At 40.5% G+C, this 25433-nt stretch overlaps 1 protein-coding gene across 1 annotated transcript in view; it reads left to right on the top strand.

Annotated features, from left to right (window-relative positions):
- The window catches only part of MED13L (mediator complex subunit 13L), a 171624-nt gene that overhangs the window by 20469 nt on the left and 125722 nt on the right, over positions 1-25433 (top strand). Inside the window, exon 2 of the mRNA XM_035098346.2 lies at positions 8518-8755. Coding sequence (XP_034954237.2) covers positions 8518-8755 — 238 coding nt within the window. The remainder of the gene's footprint in view (positions 1-8517; positions 8756-25433) is intronic.

Genomic DNA, 25433 nt, shown 5'->3' with positions numbered 1-25433 from the left:
CGCAGAAGCGCCGCTTCGACAACCAAAGACTTCGACTTATGAAGACGGCTGCGGAATGGATCGTCTTCGTAAGTCGAGGTACCATAGTATAGTATAGTATAGTATAGTATAGTATAGTATAGTATAGTATAGTATAGTATATCAGAAGTTTTCAATCTTTTTGAATTCATGGCTCCCTTGACCAACTCTTCTTTCTGCGGCACCCCTGTGGGGCTCAGGAGCCCAGTTATATCACCCCTTGCCTGCAGAGCTGACAGCCTCTCACCCTTTTTCGAACCTTCTCCCTTCGGGAGTGTTCTTTCTGCCTCCTCTCCTTGGGAGAGCCCTCCAGGCAGCCAGTGCCCCTAGTCTTAGAGCTGCCCCCCCCCCCGCTCCAAAGACAGGTGCTTCCTCACACTGCCCCTTGGGGGCCTGGGCCTTATCTGTCCATTCCCAACAGCAAGGGCTAGCAGACTGGCTGGCTGGGCTTCCTCACCCACTTGCTTGCTTATTCTGAGGCTGCCTCAGATCCTGGCAACCAGTATCCCCTGGCCAGCCCCAGTGGCACCATTCGCCTGCAGAGCTTGTAGCCAAGGCTGTTGCAACAAACAGCTGTGCAAGACTTTGGGAGGCAGAGATGCGAGAGGGCATTAGAGAAGGAAGGGTAGGAAAGCGGGCCAGAGGCCATGTTGCCCACAGCACCCCTGACCATCATTCAAGGCACCCCAGGGTGCCACTGTACACTGGTTGAAAACCACTGTAGCATAGCATAGCCCAGTATAGTATAAAAATATATCTTTTTGAATATACTACAAGCAGTAGCAACATCTACAACTCTCTTCAAGAGCTTTTGCTAGTCTACAGTTCTCCACGACATACTGTTGTGAACAGGGATTTTCAAATCTGTCAAATCTGAAAGGTCAGAAAAGAGAAAGGCTTCTTTGTCTGGATGAGGAGATGAGAGTTTGCTGATCTCAAATTAGACCTAATATAAATGAGAAAAAGCAAGCTCACACCTCTCATTGAGTTTGTAAGCATACTTAAGGTACATATGTAAGCGTCTAGTTTAAAATTATATTTTGGGAATGACTTGTGTTCTTATGTAGCTGCATTGTTTTATGCTTTCTGGGTGTCCCATGATCATATTATAAAGTAGTTGTGTTCAATGTTATAAATCAAGCAATGCTAGGTGTTGTTTCTTACTGTTTTCCAATGTATTTCTTAGCTATAAAAAAATAGGTGTGGAGCTAGTAAATTTTTGTTCTTAAAGTGTGGCTCAGAGAAAAAAGTTTGAGAACCACTGGGTTAGAAGAACCTGTGCACTCCTCTTCCCCCCCCCTCTTGTGTTCTTCTTTCCAGAGTTGCTACTCTGTGCTTCACTTGGCAGCCCAAAAGTAGAAAGCAAAAATGAGGTACCCATGCAGAGCCAGATTCCTACTGAACAGACATATTTGAGAAATGATTTTCATCTAGAAAAAACATTTATCTCAACATACTGGTTAGAAAACTTTAATTCAGTTTATACATTAATGTGGGGTTTTAGCTGCTATTATTATTATTATTATTATTATTATTATTATTATTATTATTATTATTACAAAGCATGATTCGTAGACCAAGAACAAATCTTTGTTACAGCACATGGTTAGTCTGGAGATTGCTAAACCATAGTCCTGAGTTCAGATGGCATGTTAAGCCAAACCACAGTTCACCTTTGCGGGGCTCAGGAGCAAAAATACATGGGAGGAGCACCTGTATGCTTACATGTTTGTGCCAAATGGTTTTGCTTAGCGTGATATGTGAACCAGAGCACTATGTTGCACATATGCCATGCTGTGATGTTCTGTGGAATATGAGTGTGCCCTGCTGTTGTAGAGGAAATTTTGAAATAAGTGGATAGTAATTGTACAGGGTCACATTAGAATTGCAGAAATCATGAGAGTTCATAAAACAGCAAACTCTGCTGAAAGTAAGCTGTACACAAAGAGGTGTGAAAACAGCATTCAACCAACTTGGTTACAGTATATTTGCTTACAGATGAAAGAGATTTATTGGTACAGTGTGGTTTTCTGAGTGGTCATACAAGGGCAATTCATGCACTGAAATAACATTGTTTCCCCTTCAGTGAATGTAAACAGGAAAACAGTTTTCATTTGTGAGTTTTACCGGTAGCTGAGTAATATATAAAGCTTTGGTTAGCCATTGGGGTGAAAGATAACTTGCAACAACTTTGTCACAGAGTACTTCCAGCACAACTGGTAAAATTTGTTATGCTGATGACTTAAATGGCTTCAAAACAGAGCGCTTGGAGCTTTGGGCACATAATTCATAGATTGCATGATACAGATAAATGCTTGCTTCAGAAAGTTTTTCGCTGAACATTTCTCAAAATGCATAATTAAAAACCAAAATGAGGACTTATTCTGAATGCCCAAGCACAGCTTTGCATGCACTATAGCCTGCTCTCTTGCTATGAAATTTGTGGTACTGAAGTGTATATCTTTTCACAAAATGTGCAATGCCTTTAAAGTGGGTTTGAGTTAGTGTGTGTTCAAAGGATAGGGGTGGTGGCAAACCAAGATTTTGTGGTGGTAAAAATTGCTTGGAGACAAAGGCATTACCTTTTGTTAATTTTTTACTCCTGACCTACTTCAGTTTTGTTGAAATAGCGGTTCCAGGTTTTATCTTTCACTTATTATTAGTTCCTCCAGATCGTATACATGTCTAATATAAACTAGCAGAAATTCTGCTGCAGTTGAAACAAGTTCAGGGCAGGCAATTCAGAATATACCTGGGCTGATGAGATTACAGCCCAGTAATGCTTCTGGTGACTTGTCTGCAGGCCGGTTGTTTTGGGGAGGAAAGTTTTGGTGGGATGGATGCACCTTATGAACCCCTTCTTGCAGCTTGAATGTATGTGCATATATATCTCTGTGTACCATGCTGCAAAATGCACGGTCAAATGTAATTTTTCATGATATTTTTCTTTTACAGATTGTGGCTGGGATATTTGTTGATTCTGTGGACCACTGTATTGATATAGGAAGTTGTAAATTGCTTGTACTGTTCCACATTTTTGTGTGTGTTCATTGGTTTTATTGATGTGTTGATACTGTGAGCTGCCTCATATCCTATTTTGATGAAGGGGAGTCAAATATTCACATACAGTAAATATAGTCCTGTTTCTGTGATTGTGTGCATATGACACATGCTGAAAATTGACTTCCTCTCCTGAAGGGCCAAAAGCAGTTTAATGGAGGGGAGGGGAAACAAAAGAATACCTGATCTGATTGTGGCTCTCAAGTAAGAAGTCCACATTACTGTTACCTTCAAGTTTCTAGCATTTTGTGGATTCTCTTGAGGTGCATAGCATGACAAAGACAATTTCTGAATGTTGTGTTATGGTTGCGTGTGCTTTATCATAATGTGTCAAGTTTGTTTTGGACATGTATATTGGTGTTTGAAACTTGCACAGAAAAATGGGAAGGCTGAAAATTGGGAGAAATCCTACAGGGGAACTTTTGGGCACAACCAACAGGATATTTTGCATCAGAGTTGGAGGTCAAAGGCACAAGATTTTTAAAAATGTGTTGGACTCCAGAAATTTACTTCTGTGCCCCTGAAGGCTTCCCCACTTCTTGAAAAAGTTCCCTGAAATGGAGCCCCTTTCTCATATTTCATTTTCAGGAGGCATATTCTCTGTACATTCAGTTTAGAGTTACATTTAGACCATGGAGACAGTACTTGAACAATCTTGGTAAAATAACACCTTCACATTGCAACCCTAAGCATGTTTATTCAGATGTAAATTCAATTTATTTCAATGGGAATTACTACCTATTACTGTAAGTGTTGTTAGGATTGCAGCTTTTGCATACCTCAGATGACATGTATCAATCAGCTCATTTCAGCACTCACCAAGTTTGCTCAGTTTTTTGTTAGAAGCAGGAAGAGCCAGATGGAAGTTAAAATACTGTGCTTTCATGTTTTGAAATTAGTAATGTAGCATTCTACATGAAAGTTATGACACATTCGGTGATGTGACTAGAAAGCTCAGCTTTGGTTTAAATTGACAGTAGTACAGTATTCTTGTTTATAGGGTTTGCCAGGGTGGTGTCTGTAGGAATTTGAAAAGGATATTTTCAAATACAAAGCCTTAGAAATAATCCTGCTATAGTAAGGTCATTATTTTCACTGTAAGTTACAGAAATGCAGCAAAAATGCAACTAGTGATTTGGGGCAGAAAACCTCTTTCTCCCTGTATATCAAATGGTGTATTAAATTCTCTCATTTCTAAAAGTAGATTGGGTGACATACTTTTGAGGACACCTACCACCCCAGATTTTCGCTGATGCAATGGGACATCTTCCTCTCCTTCCCCCTGTACCCCTCTGTGCACCCTCAAATCTGAGCAACTCTGGGAGGCATATGAGGGCGAAGAAGACAGGGAAGTCCATTAATTAGTAACAGAATGGTTGGATACACTATCTGTCAGACTGAATAACTTTTTGAGGCAATATATCCACTTGCATGGTCTCTATTCCTTTGTGAAGAGAGTGGATTAAAAGCAGAAGTATACATAATTGAAGCATGCTAAATTAGAACCCAATTGATTTAGGGCGTTGGAAAAAATATCTTCAACTTTTTCTGGAAAATCCACATCACTGGGTAGGGCTCCAGTTTCTTGCTTGAGGAGTAGTATTTTTGGAAATAACTACGTTAATTCTGAGCTTTAAGTTTCAGTATGACGGTGTGGGGGGAGGGTCGGCTCTGGAACCATTTGCTGTATTTTTTGCAATGGTGTCAGATTTGTGTCTTTTATGCCTGTACTTGGTCGTGTTCAAAATAATCATGAAAGCAGAATGATAGAATGGAGGGACTGAGGAAGTGCCATAGCTCATAGTAGAGCATATCCTTTGGGCTCATATGATCCCACATTCAATCCCTGCCTGTTAAGACCGAAAAATATAAGAGGCTATTGAAACTGCTTATGTAAAACAAATACTGTATAACAGTGTCAGCTGTGGATGGTGGATGTAGATCAGGCACCCCCAAACTTCGGCCCTCCAGATGTTTTGGACTACAATTCCCATCATCCCTGACCACTGGTCCTCTTAGCTAGGGATCATGGGAGTTGTAGGCCAAAACATCTGGAGGGCCGCAGTTTGGGGGTGCCTGATGTAGATGGAGTCTCTAACCTCATGTTATTCTGAGGTGGGCAACAATTGTCATTGACTGAGCACATGAATGGGAAACCAGATTGGTTTCTTTCTATCTCCCTGTGAGGAGCTGTGGCCATAGTCTCCTGGGCTGCCCTGTAGTAATGCCAGTAGCCCTTAGGACTAGCAGTATCACCTGGGAAAGAGTGATGGGAGGAAGGAAGGAGTAAGTTGAGGAGGACTACACAGCAAAATGATTTGGAAGGTTGTACTGCAGTGGTTTCAGAATACAGTGGTATCTTGGTTCTCAAACTTAATCTGTTCAGCTCCCAAAACGGTTTGAAAACCAAAAAGTAAGTAAGTGTTCCAGTTTCTGAACGCTTTTTGGAAGCCGAACGTCTGGCGTGGCTTCCGATTGAGTGCAGGAACACTTACTTTTTGTGGCCTTTGGGAGCCGATTTGTTTGACATCTAAGCCATTTGGGAACCAAGCACTGTATTAAAATATAGTCCTGTGGTTTATGGGAATGGGTGTATAGCCACAGTAGCAACTAGCTTTGTTGAGAAGATGGAATCCCCCAGGATGATCAAGGCAGCTGTCGGCAGGTCCTGTCCTCAGCGTGTTCCCAGTTGCTACTGCCAAAGCTTTTACTTCTTCCTCCTTCATTCCCCCCTCCCCAGCAGCCCTGCACCTGAAATTGGTGTCAGTCAGTTAGAGTCTCTCCCCCCCCCTCTCTGTGTGTATGTGTGTGTGTGTGAGAGAGAGAGAGAGAGAGCGAGAGAGCAGGGGGGTAGGAAGGAGCAGAAACCCTAGACATTTAGCAACATAGTTTATCGCTTCCAGATACAGTACTGTTACATGATCTTAGTATTTACCAACGCCTTTGTCTAGCAGTGACCTCATGTAGATTTTTGCCTGCTTTTGTCTTTTATTAAGAAATACCCACAGCATACACGCAAGATGGAGGGGTGCATTTGTGCCCCTCCTTACCAGGATTCCCCTCATGCATACAGCATGAGCTCCTTTCTCTCCCTGCCTACAAGGACAGGAAACCTCCTGGGCACCTGGCTTACTGCGATGTATACAGATGCGAAACTTCTGCTTAAGAATGGAAGATATATTCCCCCCCCCCCCATATATACTACTATGAGTGTGGTGGTGCCAAAAATTAGAAAGATGTTCTGAATGCTTCCTCTTTGCTTCTTGAAATGGCTGCTTCTTGAGATGGGAGGAAGAGGTCAGATGACAGGGCTGGGCCAGTTGAGCTATAACAACTACTATTCGCTGTATTGTGTTGCAGTGCAGGATTTTTGGTGCTGGGTTATAGACAGAAAAGGGATGCTGCTTGTATATTGCCCACACCAGTGCCCAGCAACCTTCCTAAGTGAGCCTGTTCAGGTGGTGCTGTAGCCCTGAGGGATAGCTCGGTTGGTAGAGCGTGAGTCTCTTAATCTCAGGGCCGTGGGTTTGAGCACTACACTGAGCGAAAGATTCCTGCACTTCAGGGGATTGGACCAGATTATCCTTGTGATCCCTTCCAACTCTATGATTCTATGAATCCAGGAATGGAGGTTAGTTGGGGATTTGAGACACCTACACCAGGGTACTAGCTCAGTTATGTATGGGCACCATGAGGAGAATAGGGCTGCCTAAGTCTGTTTTTGGCCCAACACATAGTCTAAGGGGACACCCTCAATTTGATTTTTGCACTGAACTGATGATAGCAAGCCACTTTGAGCTTTGACTGCTCACCTGTCAAAGCTTGGCCACAGGGATATGGTGAACTGAGGATTGGCCCCACCAGTCTAGTTCTCCACCCCCTGGCATATGTGCTCTTGCCTGCTTGCTGTCTTTCTCTTTTGTTTATTGATGGATTGTATGAGTCTATTGGGTTTCATTAGTATTGTACCCTGCTTTGGGATTATTTTATAATGAAAAGTAGGCAACAAATTGAATAAATAAATAGTAAATTAACAAAGTAACTGTTCTGAAGAAGATAATGTATGTGTTCCTGCCATGAGGGAACAGAGTCATTAGGTGCCCCAATTTAATAATCCACATAATAAATTGGTATGGATTCACTTTCATTCATATTTCTCTTGTCAATAGGTAGAATGCAGATACCCAAATCAAGGGCTCTAAAATGTTTCTTAGCTGCTGAAGGCATAGGACTGCTTTGTTTTTTCCTACGTTGCCAAATGATTTTGAAATATTTATTTATTCAAACAATGGATTAAATAGATTTTAATGATTAAGATATGTGGTACTACATTTCTTTAATATAAACAGGCTATGCAGTTATCCTGCATATTTTAATCTTGTGTATGCAAGTAGCAGCTACATATTTTTGGGCATTGATGCAGGAGCTTGTCAAACCAAAATGGTTTAAAATGTAATTATAGAATAAGGCGCAGATTGAAATGAAATGAAGAATGTTTTAAATTTCATCTTTTTATTAACATAAAACACTAGCTGGAGATAAAAGAGCTTTGGTATAAGATAGGGTTCCCTTTTTTGTTTTGTTTTCTGTTTTGTGATAATGTGCAGACAGAGCCAGATCAGGCATCCACTTTTATCCTGTATTCTGTTTGCAACAGTTGTCAGTGCCTGGGAGTTTGAGGAACTGCTAGATTTCTATATAGAATCTTAGCTTTCAGCAATAACAAACAGTTCAGCTATACCCCTGCATATTAAATTGCAAGTGCTTTATATGTTGGCTTCGTAGTCTTATTTCTGTTAGTGCTTTTGATAGGAGAAATAGCTATCTCCCTACAAAGAAAGCATGGTAAGTTTTAAAAGCGTAGTACAGTGGTACCTTGGTTCTTGAGCGTAATCCATTCTGAAAGACCATTCGACTTCTGAAACGTTTGACAACCGAGGCGTAAAGGACTGGCAGCAAGTTCAGTGGAGAAAATTGAAAAACACGCAGCGGAAGCCGTTTGATTTCCGAGGCACGTTTGAAAACGGAAGCATTTACTTCTGGGTTTTTGGCGTTTGAAAACCGAAATGTTCAGCTTCCGAGATGCCCAAAACCCAAGGTGCCACTGTATTCTGTTGTATGAAAATATGCTTTCTTATTAAGCTTCTGCCTATTCATTTTATGCACACTTCTCCAACATCTATTGTATCAACATCAATGGTCTCTTCCGAAGAGGCACTGAAAGTTTAAGGAAGAGCAATGCTAGTGTTTTGGTTTCTTTTAAAATTTGAGGAACTGTCCATTCAGAGTAAAGCTAATTCAGGTTCCATTGATTTTTAAAATCTGTTTTATTTTCTAGATAGCTAAGATTCAATATAAGGGGCTTTAAAATAAGTTGGCATACTTGCATGTCAGTCACTTGCAAAAGTTTTAATACTCTTTTGATTTTCTTCCCTGCAGGCGGAACTCACAGGCATCAAGTGGCGTAGGTATAACTTTGAAGGCCATGGAGATTGTGGCCCCATTATCTCGGCCCCTGCTCAAGATGACCCCATCCTTCTGAGTTTCATCCGCTGTCTGCAGGCCAATCTGCTTTGTGTCTGGCGCCGCGATGTCAAACCTGATTGTAAGGAGTTATGGATATTCTGGTGGGGAGATGAACCAAACTTAGTAGATGTGATACATCGTGAGCTACACAGTAAGTATTCTCCCCCTTCTCCGTCTTGCTCTAATTCTACAGTGAACGCTTCTTTTCTGTGTGGTCTTCAGAGCTTGTGTACAGAAAGATTTATTAAAAGCTGTGAATGCAATATTTGAATGAAACCCCAGACCAGAAATAAATTGGATGTAAGGATACTGGTAATGTTGGTGATTTTTGAGTACAAGTGTAAATAAATGTATTGAACTAAAATAGGCAGATGAAGAGCATAGAGACCTAATGGTCATATTATTCCATAATGTAGAGACTTTATTTTTTGCATTGTCTTTTTAAACTAATGAAGCAGTACAGAGACTTTATCCCAACTATATTTTCTGTTGTAACACCACCATCTCCTCTGGAGGAGCAGATTGAAACCCTCTTCCACAAGGGGGCAATAGAACTAGTGTAAAGGGCCCAAAGACATCATGGATTCTGTTCAAAGGATTTCACCATTCCCAAGAAAGATGGAGGCCTCCAGCCTGTATTAGATCTTGCGATGCATTTATAAGATGCAAGGAAGATGTCTAGCGTCCTTCCACTTCATCACATTGGAGCACGGTTTGCCTCACTATGCATAAAGGATATCTATTTCCACATCTCCACTAGCCAGAGCACCACCAGTTAGTCCACTTCACCTTGGGGGATGTACTTTTCAATTTAGAGTTACAGTATTCTATTTAGCTTGCGCCTTGAGCGCTTGGAACAGGGATAGTGGCACCTTAATTATGGAATGCCCTCCCTGATGAGACTCAACCTGGCACTTACCTGGTGCCACACAGGTCTTTATCTATTTCATAATATATATATATATATATCTGAGCCTTTTTTGTTGTTGTTGTTGCTCTTGGAACATTTTGATTTTACTGGTTTTTAAATGCTGCTTCACTGTTTGTGCTGGTTTTTAGGTCAGAAATGAATTGGGTTTTTGATATTTTAATTTGCACATTGTCTGCTGTGTGTGAACCTCCCAGAGGACTTTGTTGATCGGGTTGCCAACAAATGTTCTAAATAAAAAAATGTGGGAGCAAAAATCCTGCATGTAGCACTGGTAGGCAAAAAAAACCCTGCTATTGTAGCAAAGGAAAGCAGGATATGGTTGGCCTTATTGCCAAGGCAAGGACAAGGATGTGTTCTGGGGTTCAGTGGCTGTGAACAGATGTGAAAGAGGGGTGTTTTTTTTAAAAAAAATTTATGTCGAAACCAAATTGCAGCTTCTTTTGCGGGGATAATAACATACCATGAAAATTCAGTGCAGCACTAATCTATAGGCAGCTACCAATATTCTTTGGGCTGTTTTCATTCTCTAATTTATCCCAATAGGAACAATGACAATTATAATGTTAAATTTCACATAGCTAGGTAGAAAAACAGTGCATGCTTTCAAGCATCCTGGACCAGAATTTTTGATACTGCTGGTGATTGAGGCAGTTTGTGGACAGGGAAGCTACTACACCGATTTGTGGACAAAAAACCATTGTAAATACTGCTTACCCCCAGCTGTGCAGAAATAGAGATTAGTTAACACATCAACTAATGTTTTGATAATATGTGGAGTGGAGGTAAAAACAAATCTAGTGTCATGATATATAATAATAATGAATGTGAACATAAATAAGAAATTTCTATTGCTTTTGAAGCAGGCCATGAAGATGCCTATTTGGCGTTGTCATGCCATTCCCAGGCAAACACTGACTAAAACAAATGGGACAATGGGAGAAATAAAATAAAAATTGTCTGGTCTGTGTTGTGGAAATGCAGTGGCCAGTGGCTAGGTAGGGGAACTTAATTTGCTTAAAATAAACAACATTTTCAGTACATTCCCCCCCCCCCCGCTATTTTTGATTCACACGTTTAGACTCTTTGTTCCTGGTTACATATGAACAGAAAGGGTTCAACTAGCTGGTCTCATAAGCTAAAAGCTTTCCTTGCTATTAAGGCTCAGCTGTGAGCTCCACAAAACTGAAATAAAGAAGGTGGTCACCCAAGGATGCATGCCCCTTTAGCTGTGTCACCCCGTTTTCCCTTTTATTTTATTTTTGGTGCCCGGTAAAAATGATTAGTTGTCAGGCTTTCTAATGTGTACGCGCATACCTTATGCTGGATTCTTTCTTCCCCTTTTTAAAATCCGGCTGGTTTTTTTTAAAAATTGATTATTGTTACAGTTTTATATTGCTAGTATCATTCATTGGTAACCCATTTGAGGAGTCTTTGCCAGCCGAACTGCTTTCAGCAAAATGCGGTATATAAATAAACTCTGGTTAAAGAGTGGAGTGGAGAGAGGAATTAGTGAGGTGTCTGAGCCCTGGCTATGGAGGACAGAGAGTGCAGGAAGGGCTAAGAGACGTGTCAGAGCCCTGGCACTGCTCTGGTCAAGTGTCAGCGGATGAGGGACTCAGCGAGACGGCGAAGCCCAGGCGCTGCCCCAGCCAGCAAGAGGGGAAACTTCTCCTTCCGGCCCCCGAATTGAGGCGCGCGCCCACACGTAGGGCAAAGGGGCGGCGTTTTGGGGTGCCCAGGCTTTTATGCTGGCTGAAAAGCAGGTGGCAGCCATTGCCGGATTCTGAATCGGGCTAGGCAGTCATGTTTCCTGTTATCTCTGCACTGTAAATAGTATGCACAATAAAACTCTTAAAGACAGTGCAGACTGGAGCGTCTTTACTCGAGAGTAGCCACAAGAATCCCCTGACACAAATGAATAAACAAGCTGTTTAACTTGTAAGCTGCATCGTCGGAACATCCGAAAGGCAGTAACTGCCGTCCTTTTAGTAAAATATGCATGGCACTCCATCCACAATGCCTAATTGGTTGCTGTGTGCTGTATTGTCTTTGGGCTGCGGTCATGGAAGTTTAGCAAGGTTGTGGGTTTCTCTCCCCGCCCTCCTCCTTAGCCCTGCTTTGTAACATGTCAGCGCTGTCATTCTTGGGTCTTTACAAAATGCGTACCTCCACGAATACCAGATTGTTTACTTGGCAAGGAACCTGAGAAATCTCAGAGCAGGGATGATTTCTGCGTGCCTCTTGGCCTATTTTATGCAGGTAGCAATGCGTTCATGTATAATTAAAGCGATGGCTCAGAAGTGCTGCATCAAGCAATTCCATGGCTCTTAATTTTTTATGAGGCACCTGTTCAGAGTGGAGGCATTGGTGACATTCCTACTTACCCAGATAAGCTTCAATAATATGTTTTCTCTTTATGAAACAAGTTTTATTTATTTTTCAAGTGCAGTTTGGGGCTTAAGTGTGTTCGGTGATCATCTTGTTGGAAGGAAATCTCCACCTCCTGTTTCCTTTGCTGCCGTAAAAAAAGATGTCTCTGGCTTATGTGCAATGCTTTAAGTAACTGAATTACAATATTTGCTAGTTCTGGAGTTAAGTGTAAATTGGAAAACATGTAACATCTGGGGAGTTTACTCCGTCGCTGTGTGCATGTATGTTCTTTTGTATTTCCACACTCCGTCTCAAAAGAAAAAAGCTTAGCGCCTGCCGTTATTTCAGATTTACCTAAATACAAGAATAACCTTGAAGTTAAGCATCCAGTAAAAGAAAAAAAGGGAAACACCAAAAGTAGATTTGATAGTGGCGATGTCTAGGATAATTTTGTTGAAAGAGGAGAATGTAGGCCTGAATTGAAAGGAACCTTGTGTATTGTCAGGTTGTGCTAGTGAGGAAGAAAATCTCTGGTATGGGAACTGACTGCACTCTGCTTTAGCACCTCTTAGTTTTTTGCCTTGGCCTTCGGGATTAGGAGGAAAGCCTTATAGGGGACACCAGTCTGAATGCAATTTCGCCATGCAATGCCACAGACATAGGCACTTCTTTGACTTCTTGCTGGATTTGTAGATTTTCAATCTAAAAACTTTGAATCAGAAGCCCCCCCCCAAGCCCTAAATTGATTGGGATCAGAGTTGGTACCGTGGAAATTCTATCTAGTAAGCACAGCTATTTTTTTTACCATGTTAATTTTACATGCTGTAAAATTAGCATGCTGTAAAATCAGCTTGTCAAAAAACCCAAAGCATTTGAGCTGAAATACTTGTTTAGGGGAAAATTAATAAAGTATCCTTACTGTTGATGAAGTGTTATATTAAAAGAATGTGCTTTGGAAATCCTTATTGTTGAACTTCTTGTAAATATAAGCCATTACAACTCAATGGCATATACTTCTTTACATTGTTTAAAGTTTAAGACAAAAAGCAGAAAGCTTATACCTGTATTAACTTTCAACTCCTCTAAAGGACTATGCATTTATACTGGTTAGGTTGATAAGCCATAGTTGAAATTTACCATGAACGAACACCATGCTGCTCAGTTGTGCCTTCTTTCCTCCTCACTGTCCTGGGTTAGAAACAATTATGGAGCAGCTGGCTTACAATTATGTATGAACCAGTGCTCATGGTTTGCGTCTCTCCAAACAAACCACAAGCAAAAGCGAGGGTTTGTTCTTGGCTTAACATTTGTAAGAAGCATACCGTGAGTGCTGGTTCACATGTGATGGTAAGATAGCCATTACATGGTTTGTTTTCTGGCTTGGAGAAGGGAGAAGTGAAGCAGGCACAATGTTTGTGGTAAAGCATGGCTTGTTTCTGATCTTGGGTTACCACTATGTGTGAACGATTATTATCATCATCATTATTATTAAAATTTGTATACCACCCTTGATTTGAAGACCCCAGGGTGGTTCATAACACAAAAATACAAAATGAGAATACAGAGTGCATAATAAAACAAAAAGATGTCATTTATTATATAAGTTATGTATGTACACATATTACAGTTATAAACTGGAAATCGTACGGAAGGGTGGGGCATAAATCCCTCAAATATTTAAATATTGGTGATATAATGCCCCCAGTGTGCTTTTTGGAATACAAGAAGGCAGATGCCTGCCTCCAGCAGCTTACAAAATACAGTGGTACCTCTACTTACGAATTTAATGCGTTCCAAACCCACATTTGTAAGTAGAAAAAAATTGTAAGTCGAATCCCATAGGAATGCATTGGGAGAAAAAATTCGTAAGTAGAAAAAATCCTATCTAAACCGCATCCAAGATGGCGGACGGAGCTCCATTCGTAAGTAGAAACATTAGTAAGTAGAGTTATTCGCAAGTAGAGGTACCACTGTAGAAATTTACACTCTGTAAACAGGAAGAGGAGGGAAGGGTACAGGATCACTAGCCACCTAGATTGTGTTGTATGCACATGCAGCCAGTAGTCTTTTAAGTGAGCATATGGAGGTAGCATGACTGTTTAAGCTTGATCCAAGAAGCAGCATACGGCTCTCTTCATATTTCCTAGCATTAAAGGATTGTAGCTGGTATCTAGCTTGCAAGTGCTAGTACTCCTGCATTCATAAATGTGCCCCCCCTGGCCCTTGAGTAGTCTTTTCACATTGAAACAGTAATTCCAGCTAGTAGTGTGTTCTCTCTCTCTCTCTCTCTCTCTCTCTCTCTCTCTCTCTCTCTCTCTCTGTGTGTGTGTGTGTGTGTGTGTGTGTGTCAAAGTGGTTGGGTTGAGCCCCATCTTGAAGGTACAAATTTTAAATTAGGTGTTCCCAGAATATATGTTGTTCAATGATCAGGAGCTTGTCCTCAGCGTATGATTAGAAGGGACTCTTTATTATTATTGTTTCACATATTCAGGACTGAAAGTTTGGGGGCTCTTATGCTCTGACAAGCTTAGTTTATGGCTGTTAGCATGCCAAAATATGCAGTATTAAGCCAAGGGCTTACCTTTTACACATTAATTATATTCTGCCCCCCTTATGCTACTTCAACATCTGGTTGACATCTTGGGAGCAGAAAAAGCTGTTACTTGGCGAGAGTCACAACCTCCGTTGTGTAGCTTGCTGGGCATTTCCTGGACATCTTATTTTTTTGCCATCTGTAGTACAGTTGTTGCACATTCCATACATGTATATTTAACTTCCTTCCTCAGGAAATGAGAGCAGGGAATTCACAAAGGATTTAAAAATACATTTTTGGCCTCATTTCAGTCTGTTAAGAGGCACTAGTTTATAAAAACCCCACTATGGATTTGTGTGTGAATTTAGACAACATGTGGGTACATGTGGGCAGGGGGAGGAGTACATTGAATCTGCTAGTACTTTTAGTCAACTTTATAGTGCTCTTCTACAGCTTCTATTCATCTTAATCAGGATTAGATAAATTTTAATCAGTGCAATTGCGAAATAAAAGTGTTTTAAATGAAGTTTCCAACTTTCTGTTTCATACATTTCCAGATCAGGTATGTATGCTAAATGGTTGCTATCATAATTGAACAGAAAGGTGCCTTATAATTAAACTTGCATTGACATTTTAGTTGGTCACAATAAAGGTAATACTGTGGCATTTGGGTTTATATTGTTAGATCATATGTTCTCACATACATTGTGCAAATGGTCTCTGACATTGTGGCTTTTTGAGGGGGTATTTTTCTGTGACCTTATGTGGATCCAGTTGAAGATCCTGGCTGGCATACGAATCCATGGGCACTACACTGGGGACCCGTGAACCCAGTACAGTTTATTCCCACTGTCAGCTGCACTTTAGGGGCCTTTTCTAGTCCCCTTGTCTGCAGTCTTCTTAACTGGAAGCACTGGGAGTTGAATCTTGGATCCTATGGGTGTGAGGTTGATGCTCTGCAACTCTTCTTTCTAAAACCTTTGTGTTGGCAGCTGACTCTTTATAGTATCCAGGTGCATAATCCAAAACTCCTGGGTCATACAGTTCTCATTTCTGATATGAAACTATGGATTTCTGGTTGGCAACCTCTCCACTGTGTGAGGACACAAAGCCAAGGCCATTTAACTTTTCCTCAAGTGCTCAGAAGTTGCCAAAGGCAGGGGCTGGTATTTATTCAGCAGAAAGGTGTATTTCTTTGTAGTCTCTGTGGGTTCACATCAGCAGGATCTGAGCCTGCATCCTTAGGTTTCTACTTGGTTTCAGCCCACCACTGCAGTCCAACTCTTTGCTGGACTCTGCACTTTGGGGCTTGGATGCTGAGCCATGTCAGCTGACTGGTGGTGCTTCGCAAGCCCCACTTTTGTGATGCAGATCTGGATTGGATCTTCCAACTTTAGTAGCAGAGAATTGGGCCAGGACTGTGGTGTTGGGGGATTTAACTCTTAATTCTCTGCTTCTAGTGCTTTGCCCTTGCCATAAAAGTGTTCCCCACCCAAGCTGCTATCAGGCATGGAAGCGAAAATAGCTTGGCCTGAGCTCTTGAAATAATATTGTATTTGTTATTTGCTTTTTGAGCCAGAAGGAAGGATCCTTAAAGCAGGTTACATTAAAAATGAGTGTAGATATATTGGAGCTGTATCTATCTACCTGGTATTGCTTGATATTATCCCTCTGCCCCCAATCCAGTTCCCAATATGTTATAGTGGATGTTCCCATTGGCTTGCAATTCCTGAATGCTAGCAGTTGGGTGACCTTTTCCCAAGATAAACATTTTTTATTCTCTCCTACCTGGGACAGCAGGTTGTCTCATTTCCCAAGAACAGAGAAAGAGCAGCCTAGTGCAGCACACATAGTTCACACATAGTTACAATAAAAGCTGTTCTTCTAGTGTTGTGGCTTGGAGCTTCCTAGATAGCTTAATTGGTAGAGCGTGAGACTCTTGATCTGAGGTTGGACTAGATGACCCTCATTGTCCCTTCCAACTCTACAATTTTATGATTCTATGTATATAAATAACCTCTGGGGAATTCTGCGTGTGCAGTGGGACTTCTTCCTAATGCAGTTCCTTACACCCCTTCAGAAAAATCTGTTACTGATGGCCCTGAGACCTTTTGGAAAAGCATCCAGTGTAATGGTGGTGGAAACTGCATCAGCTTCAGATGTTCTGCTGTCCCCATGCAAGCAGATGTGTTTTTGCTTGTTACGTGAGGGGCTTTTTGGATCACAGCCTGTATTATTTATTTACAAATGCATTAGAAAATGATCATAGAGTATTCATTGTTTGGCAGTTACCTAGGCTATACTTATATTTTTGAAATGAGAGGGTGTAATTTCTAAGTATATACTTCAAATAACAACAACAGCAATAAAAGCCCTTGTCAAATTCAGCAACAAATAAACACCGATTATGGGTAAATTGTTTCAATATCTTCACTTAAACCTTGTAATCTAAATGCTTAGAAGGAATTGAGAGAGCTATTAAACGTGGCTGGAATTAGTTGGAGTGTTGAGAGTGAGCTAGGGTCCAACTTCTTGAAAGTAAATAAAATCAATGTGTTACCATAGGCAAGTTACTGAACCATGTAATTAGGTTTTTTCCTATGAAAATAAGACATTATATTGAGGCAACGGCAGAGCAGTATGTATTCTAGTTATATGAAAATTAAACAATCATTAAAAGATTGGATTTTTAAAAATGTTGCCTGAGGGGAAAATCTAATAAGACGGCTTTTTTTCCCCTTTTTGCCATGTATTGGGGAAATTTGAGCAATATCTTTTATAATGGTAGATGTATTTGCTTTAGGGGGAATCCTTTTTTCTAGTGAAATAAAGTCACTTAACTGTGTAAAGTAAATTTAAGTTAGCTTCCAGTAAGATCTGCATTAATAGAATTCATTACTAATGCCTGTGTTGTGTACCGAGTCATTCTATACAAAGGGAGAGCTAATCTTACAAATAGATGAACTGTTACCTTGGAATGTGCATTTTCCTGTTACAACCAGTAATTGTTGCTCTCAGACTGACTCGCTCTGTTGTTAAAGAGCATGAGGTTCTGTGTTGTCCTTGTTTGTATTGTAAGAGGCAGATTAGGGTTGTACAAATAATTTTTCATGTTGAGCTATCATTATATTTCAAGCATATTATTTATTTGTCCTTAAAGAGCAGCAATATCAAATTTCTAGAGTTCTGTTTTTGATTCCTATTCTTTATATCTCATTAGCCAAGACTAGGGCATGGCTTTATTCTTTATGCCTATAGATTTACAGTCAACAGTGACATGTGTTGACCTGCTTTCAATGTAATTAGGGTCATGATCAGTTAAAAGTGGTCTGCAGTGATATGGAAAGCAAAACAATTTACAGAAGGAAAGGTTTTAAAAATTTAAAACCAGATAGTAAACAGCAATTCAAACAGAGAGGGAGAAAATGAAAGCAAAATGATAGAGTAAGTTGTAGACCCTTGTGTAAATCTGGTCCCAAAATGAGGCAAAGCTGCTTCTATGATCATGCCCCTTGGCTAGTGTTTGGCGTAAATAATGTACATTCTTAAAAACACCTCAGTATTGTTTTCTATGACATACTTTTCATTCCATGACACACTTCTACAGTCCACTGCATATATGAAGATAACAATAGAAGTGTGTGTACACACAGACACACAGACACCCACACCCACAAAACACCCACACCTTTCCCAAAGTGATTATTTTAAACTGTGGCTTGCTGGAGAAGTAGTACCTAGGGAAGTGGCCTTAAACTATTTGTTGAAGTTTATTGCTTATCCCCAGTTCCTTATTTGCGCAGAGGTTCAAAACACCTCAGGGTCAGAAAAGTTTTTATTTTATTTTAACTGAAGTCTATATGTCCCTTAACCCCATAGTACGCTTTGAAATACTCCACAATCTCCTTCAAGGCACAGAATACTTTTGTCCAGTCAAAATTGCTGTGTTTGTGTAACACTCATGAATACATGATTATCGCAGATGACAATAACAAACAAGGAATTAAGGGTGTGCGCTCCACAGTAAGTTTTGGGGCACCACAAATCATAAAATCATATGCCTACACATCCAGGAGAATGTCCTCTGAATGCAGTCTTGTTATAATCATGTCACACCCTGTGCTTTCCTGAGGCACAAGATGCTGTCAAATACGGCACCCTGTGTTATTCATTCTTCCGCAAAAGTGTGCAATCTTTTCTTTGGGGTCTGTAGCAGAACTTGTATATTTCCAAGCCCATACCAAAGAAAACCTCCATATCTCATTGTAAACAAAATGCATGTACTGTATCCGTCTTCCCAGAAAGTAGTTACTCAAATTGCAATTGAATTGGTAAGATTCTAGACCTCATTGGAAAAGCTACAGGCACGTGCCCATCACAACAAACACACAGTTGAGGGGTGGGTGGGGAAATTGACTACAACTAGGCTGTATAGATTTCACTAATGAGTGGTGATAGATATAAGGGCAGAATTTGATCAAAGGTTTTCTGAAAGTGAAGATTTACTGAAAGCTTGTTGGGATTCTCAACTGTGCCTCTGTATACAACCGTTGTGTCATGCAGTGTTTCTCAGACAGTGGGTCTTTGGCCACTTTCACATGGTCCTCAGTGCCACAGCCTGCCCTGCATCTCCTCACTTGCCTGCCTTGCTTCTGAGGCATGCCATAGCATTTTGGTTGGACCAGTGTGTGGATATAACATCATGTTGTTGTTTTTAAAAAGAAAAATATGTCATTACTCTAGCAGTGTGTGCTTCACATTTTTCAACTAAATTTATTTTCCTTAATTTACTTGACCTGTAAGCATTTCTGTTCAGGCAGGAGATAATTAAAGAGCCCGCTGGATATCAATGATAGACTTCATTTTAAATAACTTAATAATGAATGTGGGAAACAATGCTTATTAATAAGGCATTTAAGGACATAGGAACAGAAAGATCATCAAAGTGATGGAAATGATAGTTTTATTATGTCTGTCTAGAATCACTGTCTTCCCATGCTGAGCTCTTCCCTTTTCTTCATCTGTTTTCATGAGATCAAGTAATTATCCCTGCAGCTTCTCTGAAGGAACCACTCCAGCTTGCTAAAAGCACATAGTGCTGAAAGTTAGTACAGTCTAACCTCTTCCATTTTAAGGAAAACATTACTTGGTTTTGCATTTGCAGTTCTTTCATGTGCAGAATGCAAATGCATTTTGCCGTTTTTCAAAATTGAGTGCATATATTTAGGTAGCCTGCTGGAGAAAAATGAAAATATGGTATCAGTTTTGCATAATATGATCAGAGCTTTCTCTTGGGAATATGGGGCTAGAGAAGTAAGAACTTAGAAATGGTTGACATTATAACAGAAGTTCCGATATTTTTCTGAGCAGCATTAACACACATACTGGAAGTTACAGTCTGGCACACAGAACATTGTGCTAGGTGTGCCCAGAAGTTACTGCCCCTCAGAATTATTTCTGTTTTGAAATATCAGCTTTCAAGGACAGCTCCTCATAAAATACATGGCAGTAGTCAAGCCTGAAGGTTGGGGTTGGTGGGGTAGAAGGCAGAGAGACCAACAATGAATAGAACCAAAGCCAGGGAAATGAGGGGCCAGATGGGGCTTGTCAACCTGGAGAATGAAAACACTGATCCTAAACCTCCACTACCGTATCTTTCAGGGCATATTTGGGAGGAAAAAAGGCTAAGGAGTGAACCCTGCACAAATCTGGAGTGGAGTATGCCTCCTTCTGGCAACTCCTTCAGCTAAGCCCGTGACAAATGTATTGCTTTCTTTTCCTTTGGACCACGTTTTGTCATCTGGGCGGCCCAGGGCCTCAATACAAATTGCCCAGGCTTGTTTTACTGTTAACTCATCCCACAAGATTTGATTAGCTAAGTGTTACTTGTTTATACAGCAGGGAGCTGTAGATCTGGTTGTTAGTTATTAAAGGCAAATGGTACTGGAAAGGAGGTAACTGTTTATCAAGAGACATTTCCTATGAGAATTGACACTTAGCTAGACAATTATTAGTCACGGGCCCTTTTTGTGGGAGGCAATACTAACAGACTCCAACTGAGGAGCAAACATCATCATAGGGTCTTGAGCATTCAAGCTTGGGTAGGTTATCTGGTTGTTAACACTTGTCTATTGGCATCTTGGTTGGGGGTTGTTGTTTTTTAAATAGCTAAATGGAGTGCTTAAGATATACTGAACACTGGGTTACTCCAGCATACCATCTTTGAAGAATGTTAAATGAGGTCAGTTTTTAAATGTATCACTAGGTGGGCTAAAACAGTTTACGTATGTGATGCTGCATGTGGCTGGCCTTGCTTCAAATTCTGACCCTCAACCAGTATGTGTGTAGAATTAGCTGTCACAAACCCATAGCCCCAGTGGGTGAAACTGATGTCCTGTTATGCTTTACACATAGCAAATAAGGGTCTGGTGTTGTGATCAGTGTAAAATGGGAGGCAAGCAAGCAATTTTAGTGTGGCATTGCATTAGAAGATTGGCTCTAGTTGTTGGAGAGAGTGATATTGCAAAGGAAGTAAGTATGAAACTCTCCCCCTTGCCACGTTTAATGCAGATTTTTGCACACCTGAGCCTTTCTAAGTACCAAGAATATAATGAAATTATAATTGGAATATTTCAACCACTGTAGCAACAATTTTGAAAGAGTGAGCAAAATTCACCAAGTTGATGCATAAAATATCCTCTAGTCTAAGAACTACATTACAATTCTCTATCTATCTATCTATCTACTATCTAATTTCTATATCTCCCTTTATCCGAGGATCACAGCATAAAAGCAAAAAAATACATAACATAGTAACAAACAAAAACAGCACCCCTCACACAATTTAAAAGGCCATAGATTGTTTAATTAGCCAAAGGCTAATACAAGCAAATCATAATCTACTGTGAGCTTTTTTGTGCTGATTTCAAAAGCACTCATTAAACTGTGAAATGTGCATGTCTGTTCAGAAGTAAATTCACTGAGTTCAATGGGACTTACTCCCAAGTATGCTTGTGTAGTATTGCAGCCTAAATTAATTTTTAAAAATGTATTTTGCATCCTTTTGCATTAATCTTGTGAGGTAGATCACGTGGCAGACTTACTTTCATGACAAGTAACTGTGAACATGCAAGAGTGACAATTGGCCTGTGGTAGGTTGCACTTGAGGCTAGGTCTTCTGAGGGAAATAATATACATTTCTGGACCATGCTGACTCTAGTTATTCTGCATTAGATATTAATTTGCACGCATTTTTCTTAAGGTGTGTTTTTGCATTTTAATCTCTTGGTGCTGCATACTGCAAAATTGGGATATTTTATTTAGTTTTGATTTTACTAAAAAAGAAAATACTTTTGGCTTTGTAGATGTTGCTAAAATTATCTAAATATTCTAGGATAGTTTTGTTTTCTCTGGCTTCTTTAGGGGCAGAGAGTAGAAGGATAATGGCTGGCAGATGTGCCTTTCAGTTTCAGAGAGCAAGGAGAAGGAGTAGCTGCTGACATGCCTTTTTCTGTGCTTTTTGTCAGTTCGAAAAGCTGGTGATAAGTTGTTTTCCTTAGTTTCCATTGGTTACAAGAAGGTCCCCCCCCCCCCCGGTTTACTATATTGTTTACTAGTTGTTTGCCTGAATGTCACTGATGTTAAATGCTGTGTGATGGTCTTCATTTCTCGGATAGAAAGTGGCCATAACCTGAGGAAGTGGCAGTTTGAACGGAAATCTATTAAGTCTCTTTTAGAAAAAGGAAAGTTTTTCATAGCCTAAGTTAGAATCCTTAGTCAGAACTGAACTTTCCACCAATGTGAAAGAGTCTGTGTAACATGATGAGAAACATTTTCCAAATTGCAAATAGTGCTGCTTTCAGACAGCTTGAATAGAAGCCACTGCACCTGTTACTCCAAAGTATAGGTGGACCTAACCTTAAATTACCTTGGAAACCCATGTGTGAGTTAATCTGTCTTGGGTGTGTAGTGCATGTATATGTCATGTATGTTACACTTCAGCAAGGATTCAGTTTTTAATCTTGAATTCCTATGCTGAAATTTTGCTTGGAAACATTGAATGTATTTAATATTATTAGAAACTATGTCTTAAGTTTTGTAACTACCTTGTAAGAAGCCAACTTGCAGAAAGGTGGTGCATCTCGGACACAGTTGCTTAAGGAATTTCTGGGATACTTCAGACTGGGGTAGCCAGATGTTTTAGCCTGCAATTCCCATCAGCCCCCCCCCCCCCCGCCAGTCAGTGATCAGGGTGATGGGAGATGTAATCCGGAACATTTGGAGGACACCATTTTAGCTACTCCTGCCCCCAAACTCCACACTAATGGCAATAACACACTTTGCACTTTGAACCTTTGCATTGGTAGAGCAAACCAATAGTGCATAGGTTTAGGTGTCCAAGTGCTAGTGAAACAGCAGGCACAGGGCTGCTAACTTGAATAAGATATTGGGGGGGGGCAGGTAAGCCCTGCCTTGCATAATTGATCACATGACAGAGCACACACACCATTTGAATGGCAATACCTATCAACTAGGGGGGGAGAGGCTCAAATTTTTTATTGTGGGGACGACGACGAAGGGACCTCGGCCCCTAGGAGTTGTATAAGCATTGTTGCATCAGTAAAGACCTTCTGCTGACAACAACATAATGCAATTACTGTATCATGTACAGTCATACCTCGGTTTACAACCGCCTCCGTTTGCGAACGCCTCTGTTTACAAACACCGCAGACCCATCTGGAATGGATTAATTCACTTTCCATTACTTTCAATGGGAAAGTTCAGTTCAGGTTAAGTATGCTTCAGTTTAAGTACTCCGCAGACCGCCTGGAACAGATTAATCCACTTTCCATTACTTTCAATGGGAAAGTTCGCTTCAGGTTAAGTACACTTCAGTTTAAGTACAGACTTCCGGAACCAATTGTGGTTGTAAACCGAGGTACCACTGTATGCTAATTCTGAATTTCTTTTCTGCATGCCTACTCTTAGAAGGTGTCATCCACCCATGTGAAGCAGGTATCTGTATGCTTGGCGGGGAAACCCAATATAGCTCAAAGAAGACAGAGCATGCACAGTGGGCATGGGTTGCTAGTTGACCGTTGGGGTGGAGTGGATGATGAATGGAATGGAGTATCCTGGAATTATGGAGGTTTGCACTGCAACATTTTGTTTCATATCCTACCTGGTGTTGTGATTGCATTTATATACAATCCTTCCCCTATGGATCATAGCAGGGTGTATGTAATTCTGTGTCCTCTTTTTAGTTTAGGCTTGAGAGGTGGTGACTAGCCTAAAGTTACCCTGTGAGTTTCATGGCTGAGTGAGGGTCGCATCATGATTTTCCCTGCTCCTAGTTATATGTGCTCTAACAGCTACACTATACTGGCTCTTGGGGGTACAGTGATACTGCACTTAGGACCACAAGAGAAAGGAAAGTTAATCTACGCCACATTCTAAGGATAATCCAGTGTCAACCTCAAAAGGAATCTTTCACAGTATATTGTCTGGCAGGTAGGTCAGAGATATATCTCCACCTGTCAGTTGCATGAAATTTATTTGTAGTATAAGCTGCTGGCTCCATATGATGTGTTAGTCCGTTCTCATAGTCGTAGTGCAACTGGTCTGTGTAAAGCTGTGCAGGGTGTAAACAAATAGCACTGTGCCTTCTTTGGCTTTCTGGCACATTAATAGGTAGAGCAAACGAATCTGACCCCAGCAAGCAGATTATCAACTAAATCCATATTTGACTTCAAACATTGACAAAGAGAAACACAAAACAGTTGCCGAAATCAGTAACAAATGAGAAGCTTGGCAAAAATGCTACTAAGAAGGAAGAAATCCCTTTTGATTGGTTTTTCTCCTGGATGATAACAGGAGAGAGAGATTCTGGAGGAATATTGAACTTCATTAGGTATGGAAGGCGTGCTTTATGATCACTGTCCTTTCAAATTCTGAAATATTAAGCAATGTCTAATGAGAATTTTCTCCAAAATCACTTCCAGGTGAGCACAGTATGTTTTCTCCTGTTACCAATAAATCCAGTGTTGCAATATGGTGACATTTCCCTCTTGTTCTTTTTTTACTCTAAATCGATGGGCCACAAAGCCCAAGCTGATAAAAATGTACTGTGCCAATGACTGTGAAATAAATTCAGGGAAATATAAGAGGAGATAAGGCTGCAAAATGGCATCTGGCAAATGAATGTAGGATGAGCACAGCATGTATGTATGCTTGTGGTGGTAGTTGTATCCATACAATATACTGTGTAATCTATAGTTTTTATGTTATCTTTTATATCAAAGTTTTAAAGAGGATTTTACAATAGGTTCAGTGCACTGAAAATTGTGGTGATTGTTAAAACGAACAAGAGCAATGGAATATAAATTTAGAGCTTGCTGTACATATCTTGTGTGTGTGCTGGTATGAGCCTAACTCTGCACTTCATTGGACTGATACGCCAGTCACTGGTTTGAATGCTGATCAAATTATCTATCTAGCCTTTCTCTCCCTACCCATCTTAATTTTTTTCTTCAAGACCCTGTTAATGACTGTCACATTTATTTATTCATGTATTAAAAGCAAACAAACCCAAGCTGTAAAATCTCTTGGTGAAGTAGGAGAAGTTGGCTTGTGATATCACAGCCATTAGTTAATCTGCTCATTGTTGAGCTGCTAAAGTGGCTGAGTCTGTTTTCGTGTAGCACTTTTGCCGCAGCAACAGTAGATTTTCAAGTTGCCACGGGTAAAAATTTAGCTGGCTGCATGGCTACTGGTTACTTCTGCATGCAGTGCTAAAACATGGTTTAATGTGCTATAGATGAACTTCCATGTATATGAGTGAAACATCTGGTTTGTGTGTTTCCCCTTCATTCCTCCTCCTCCTCCTCCTCCTCTGTGACTGGGAAGTGGTTTTTTTGTTTCATTTCTCCTTCACACAGGCTTTGCTTAGCACTAAAGACAAATTGGGAATCCTTGTCTAAGACAAACCAGTATTAG

The sequence above is a fragment of the Zootoca vivipara genome, chromosome 17 (genome assembly GCF_963506605.1).
Source record: "Zootoca vivipara chromosome 17, rZooViv1.1, whole genome shotgun sequence".
Taxonomy (NCBI): Eukaryota; Metazoa; Chordata; class Lepidosauria; order Squamata; family Lacertidae; genus Zootoca; species Zootoca vivipara.
This window is presented reverse-complemented; position numbering and strand designations above follow the sequence as displayed.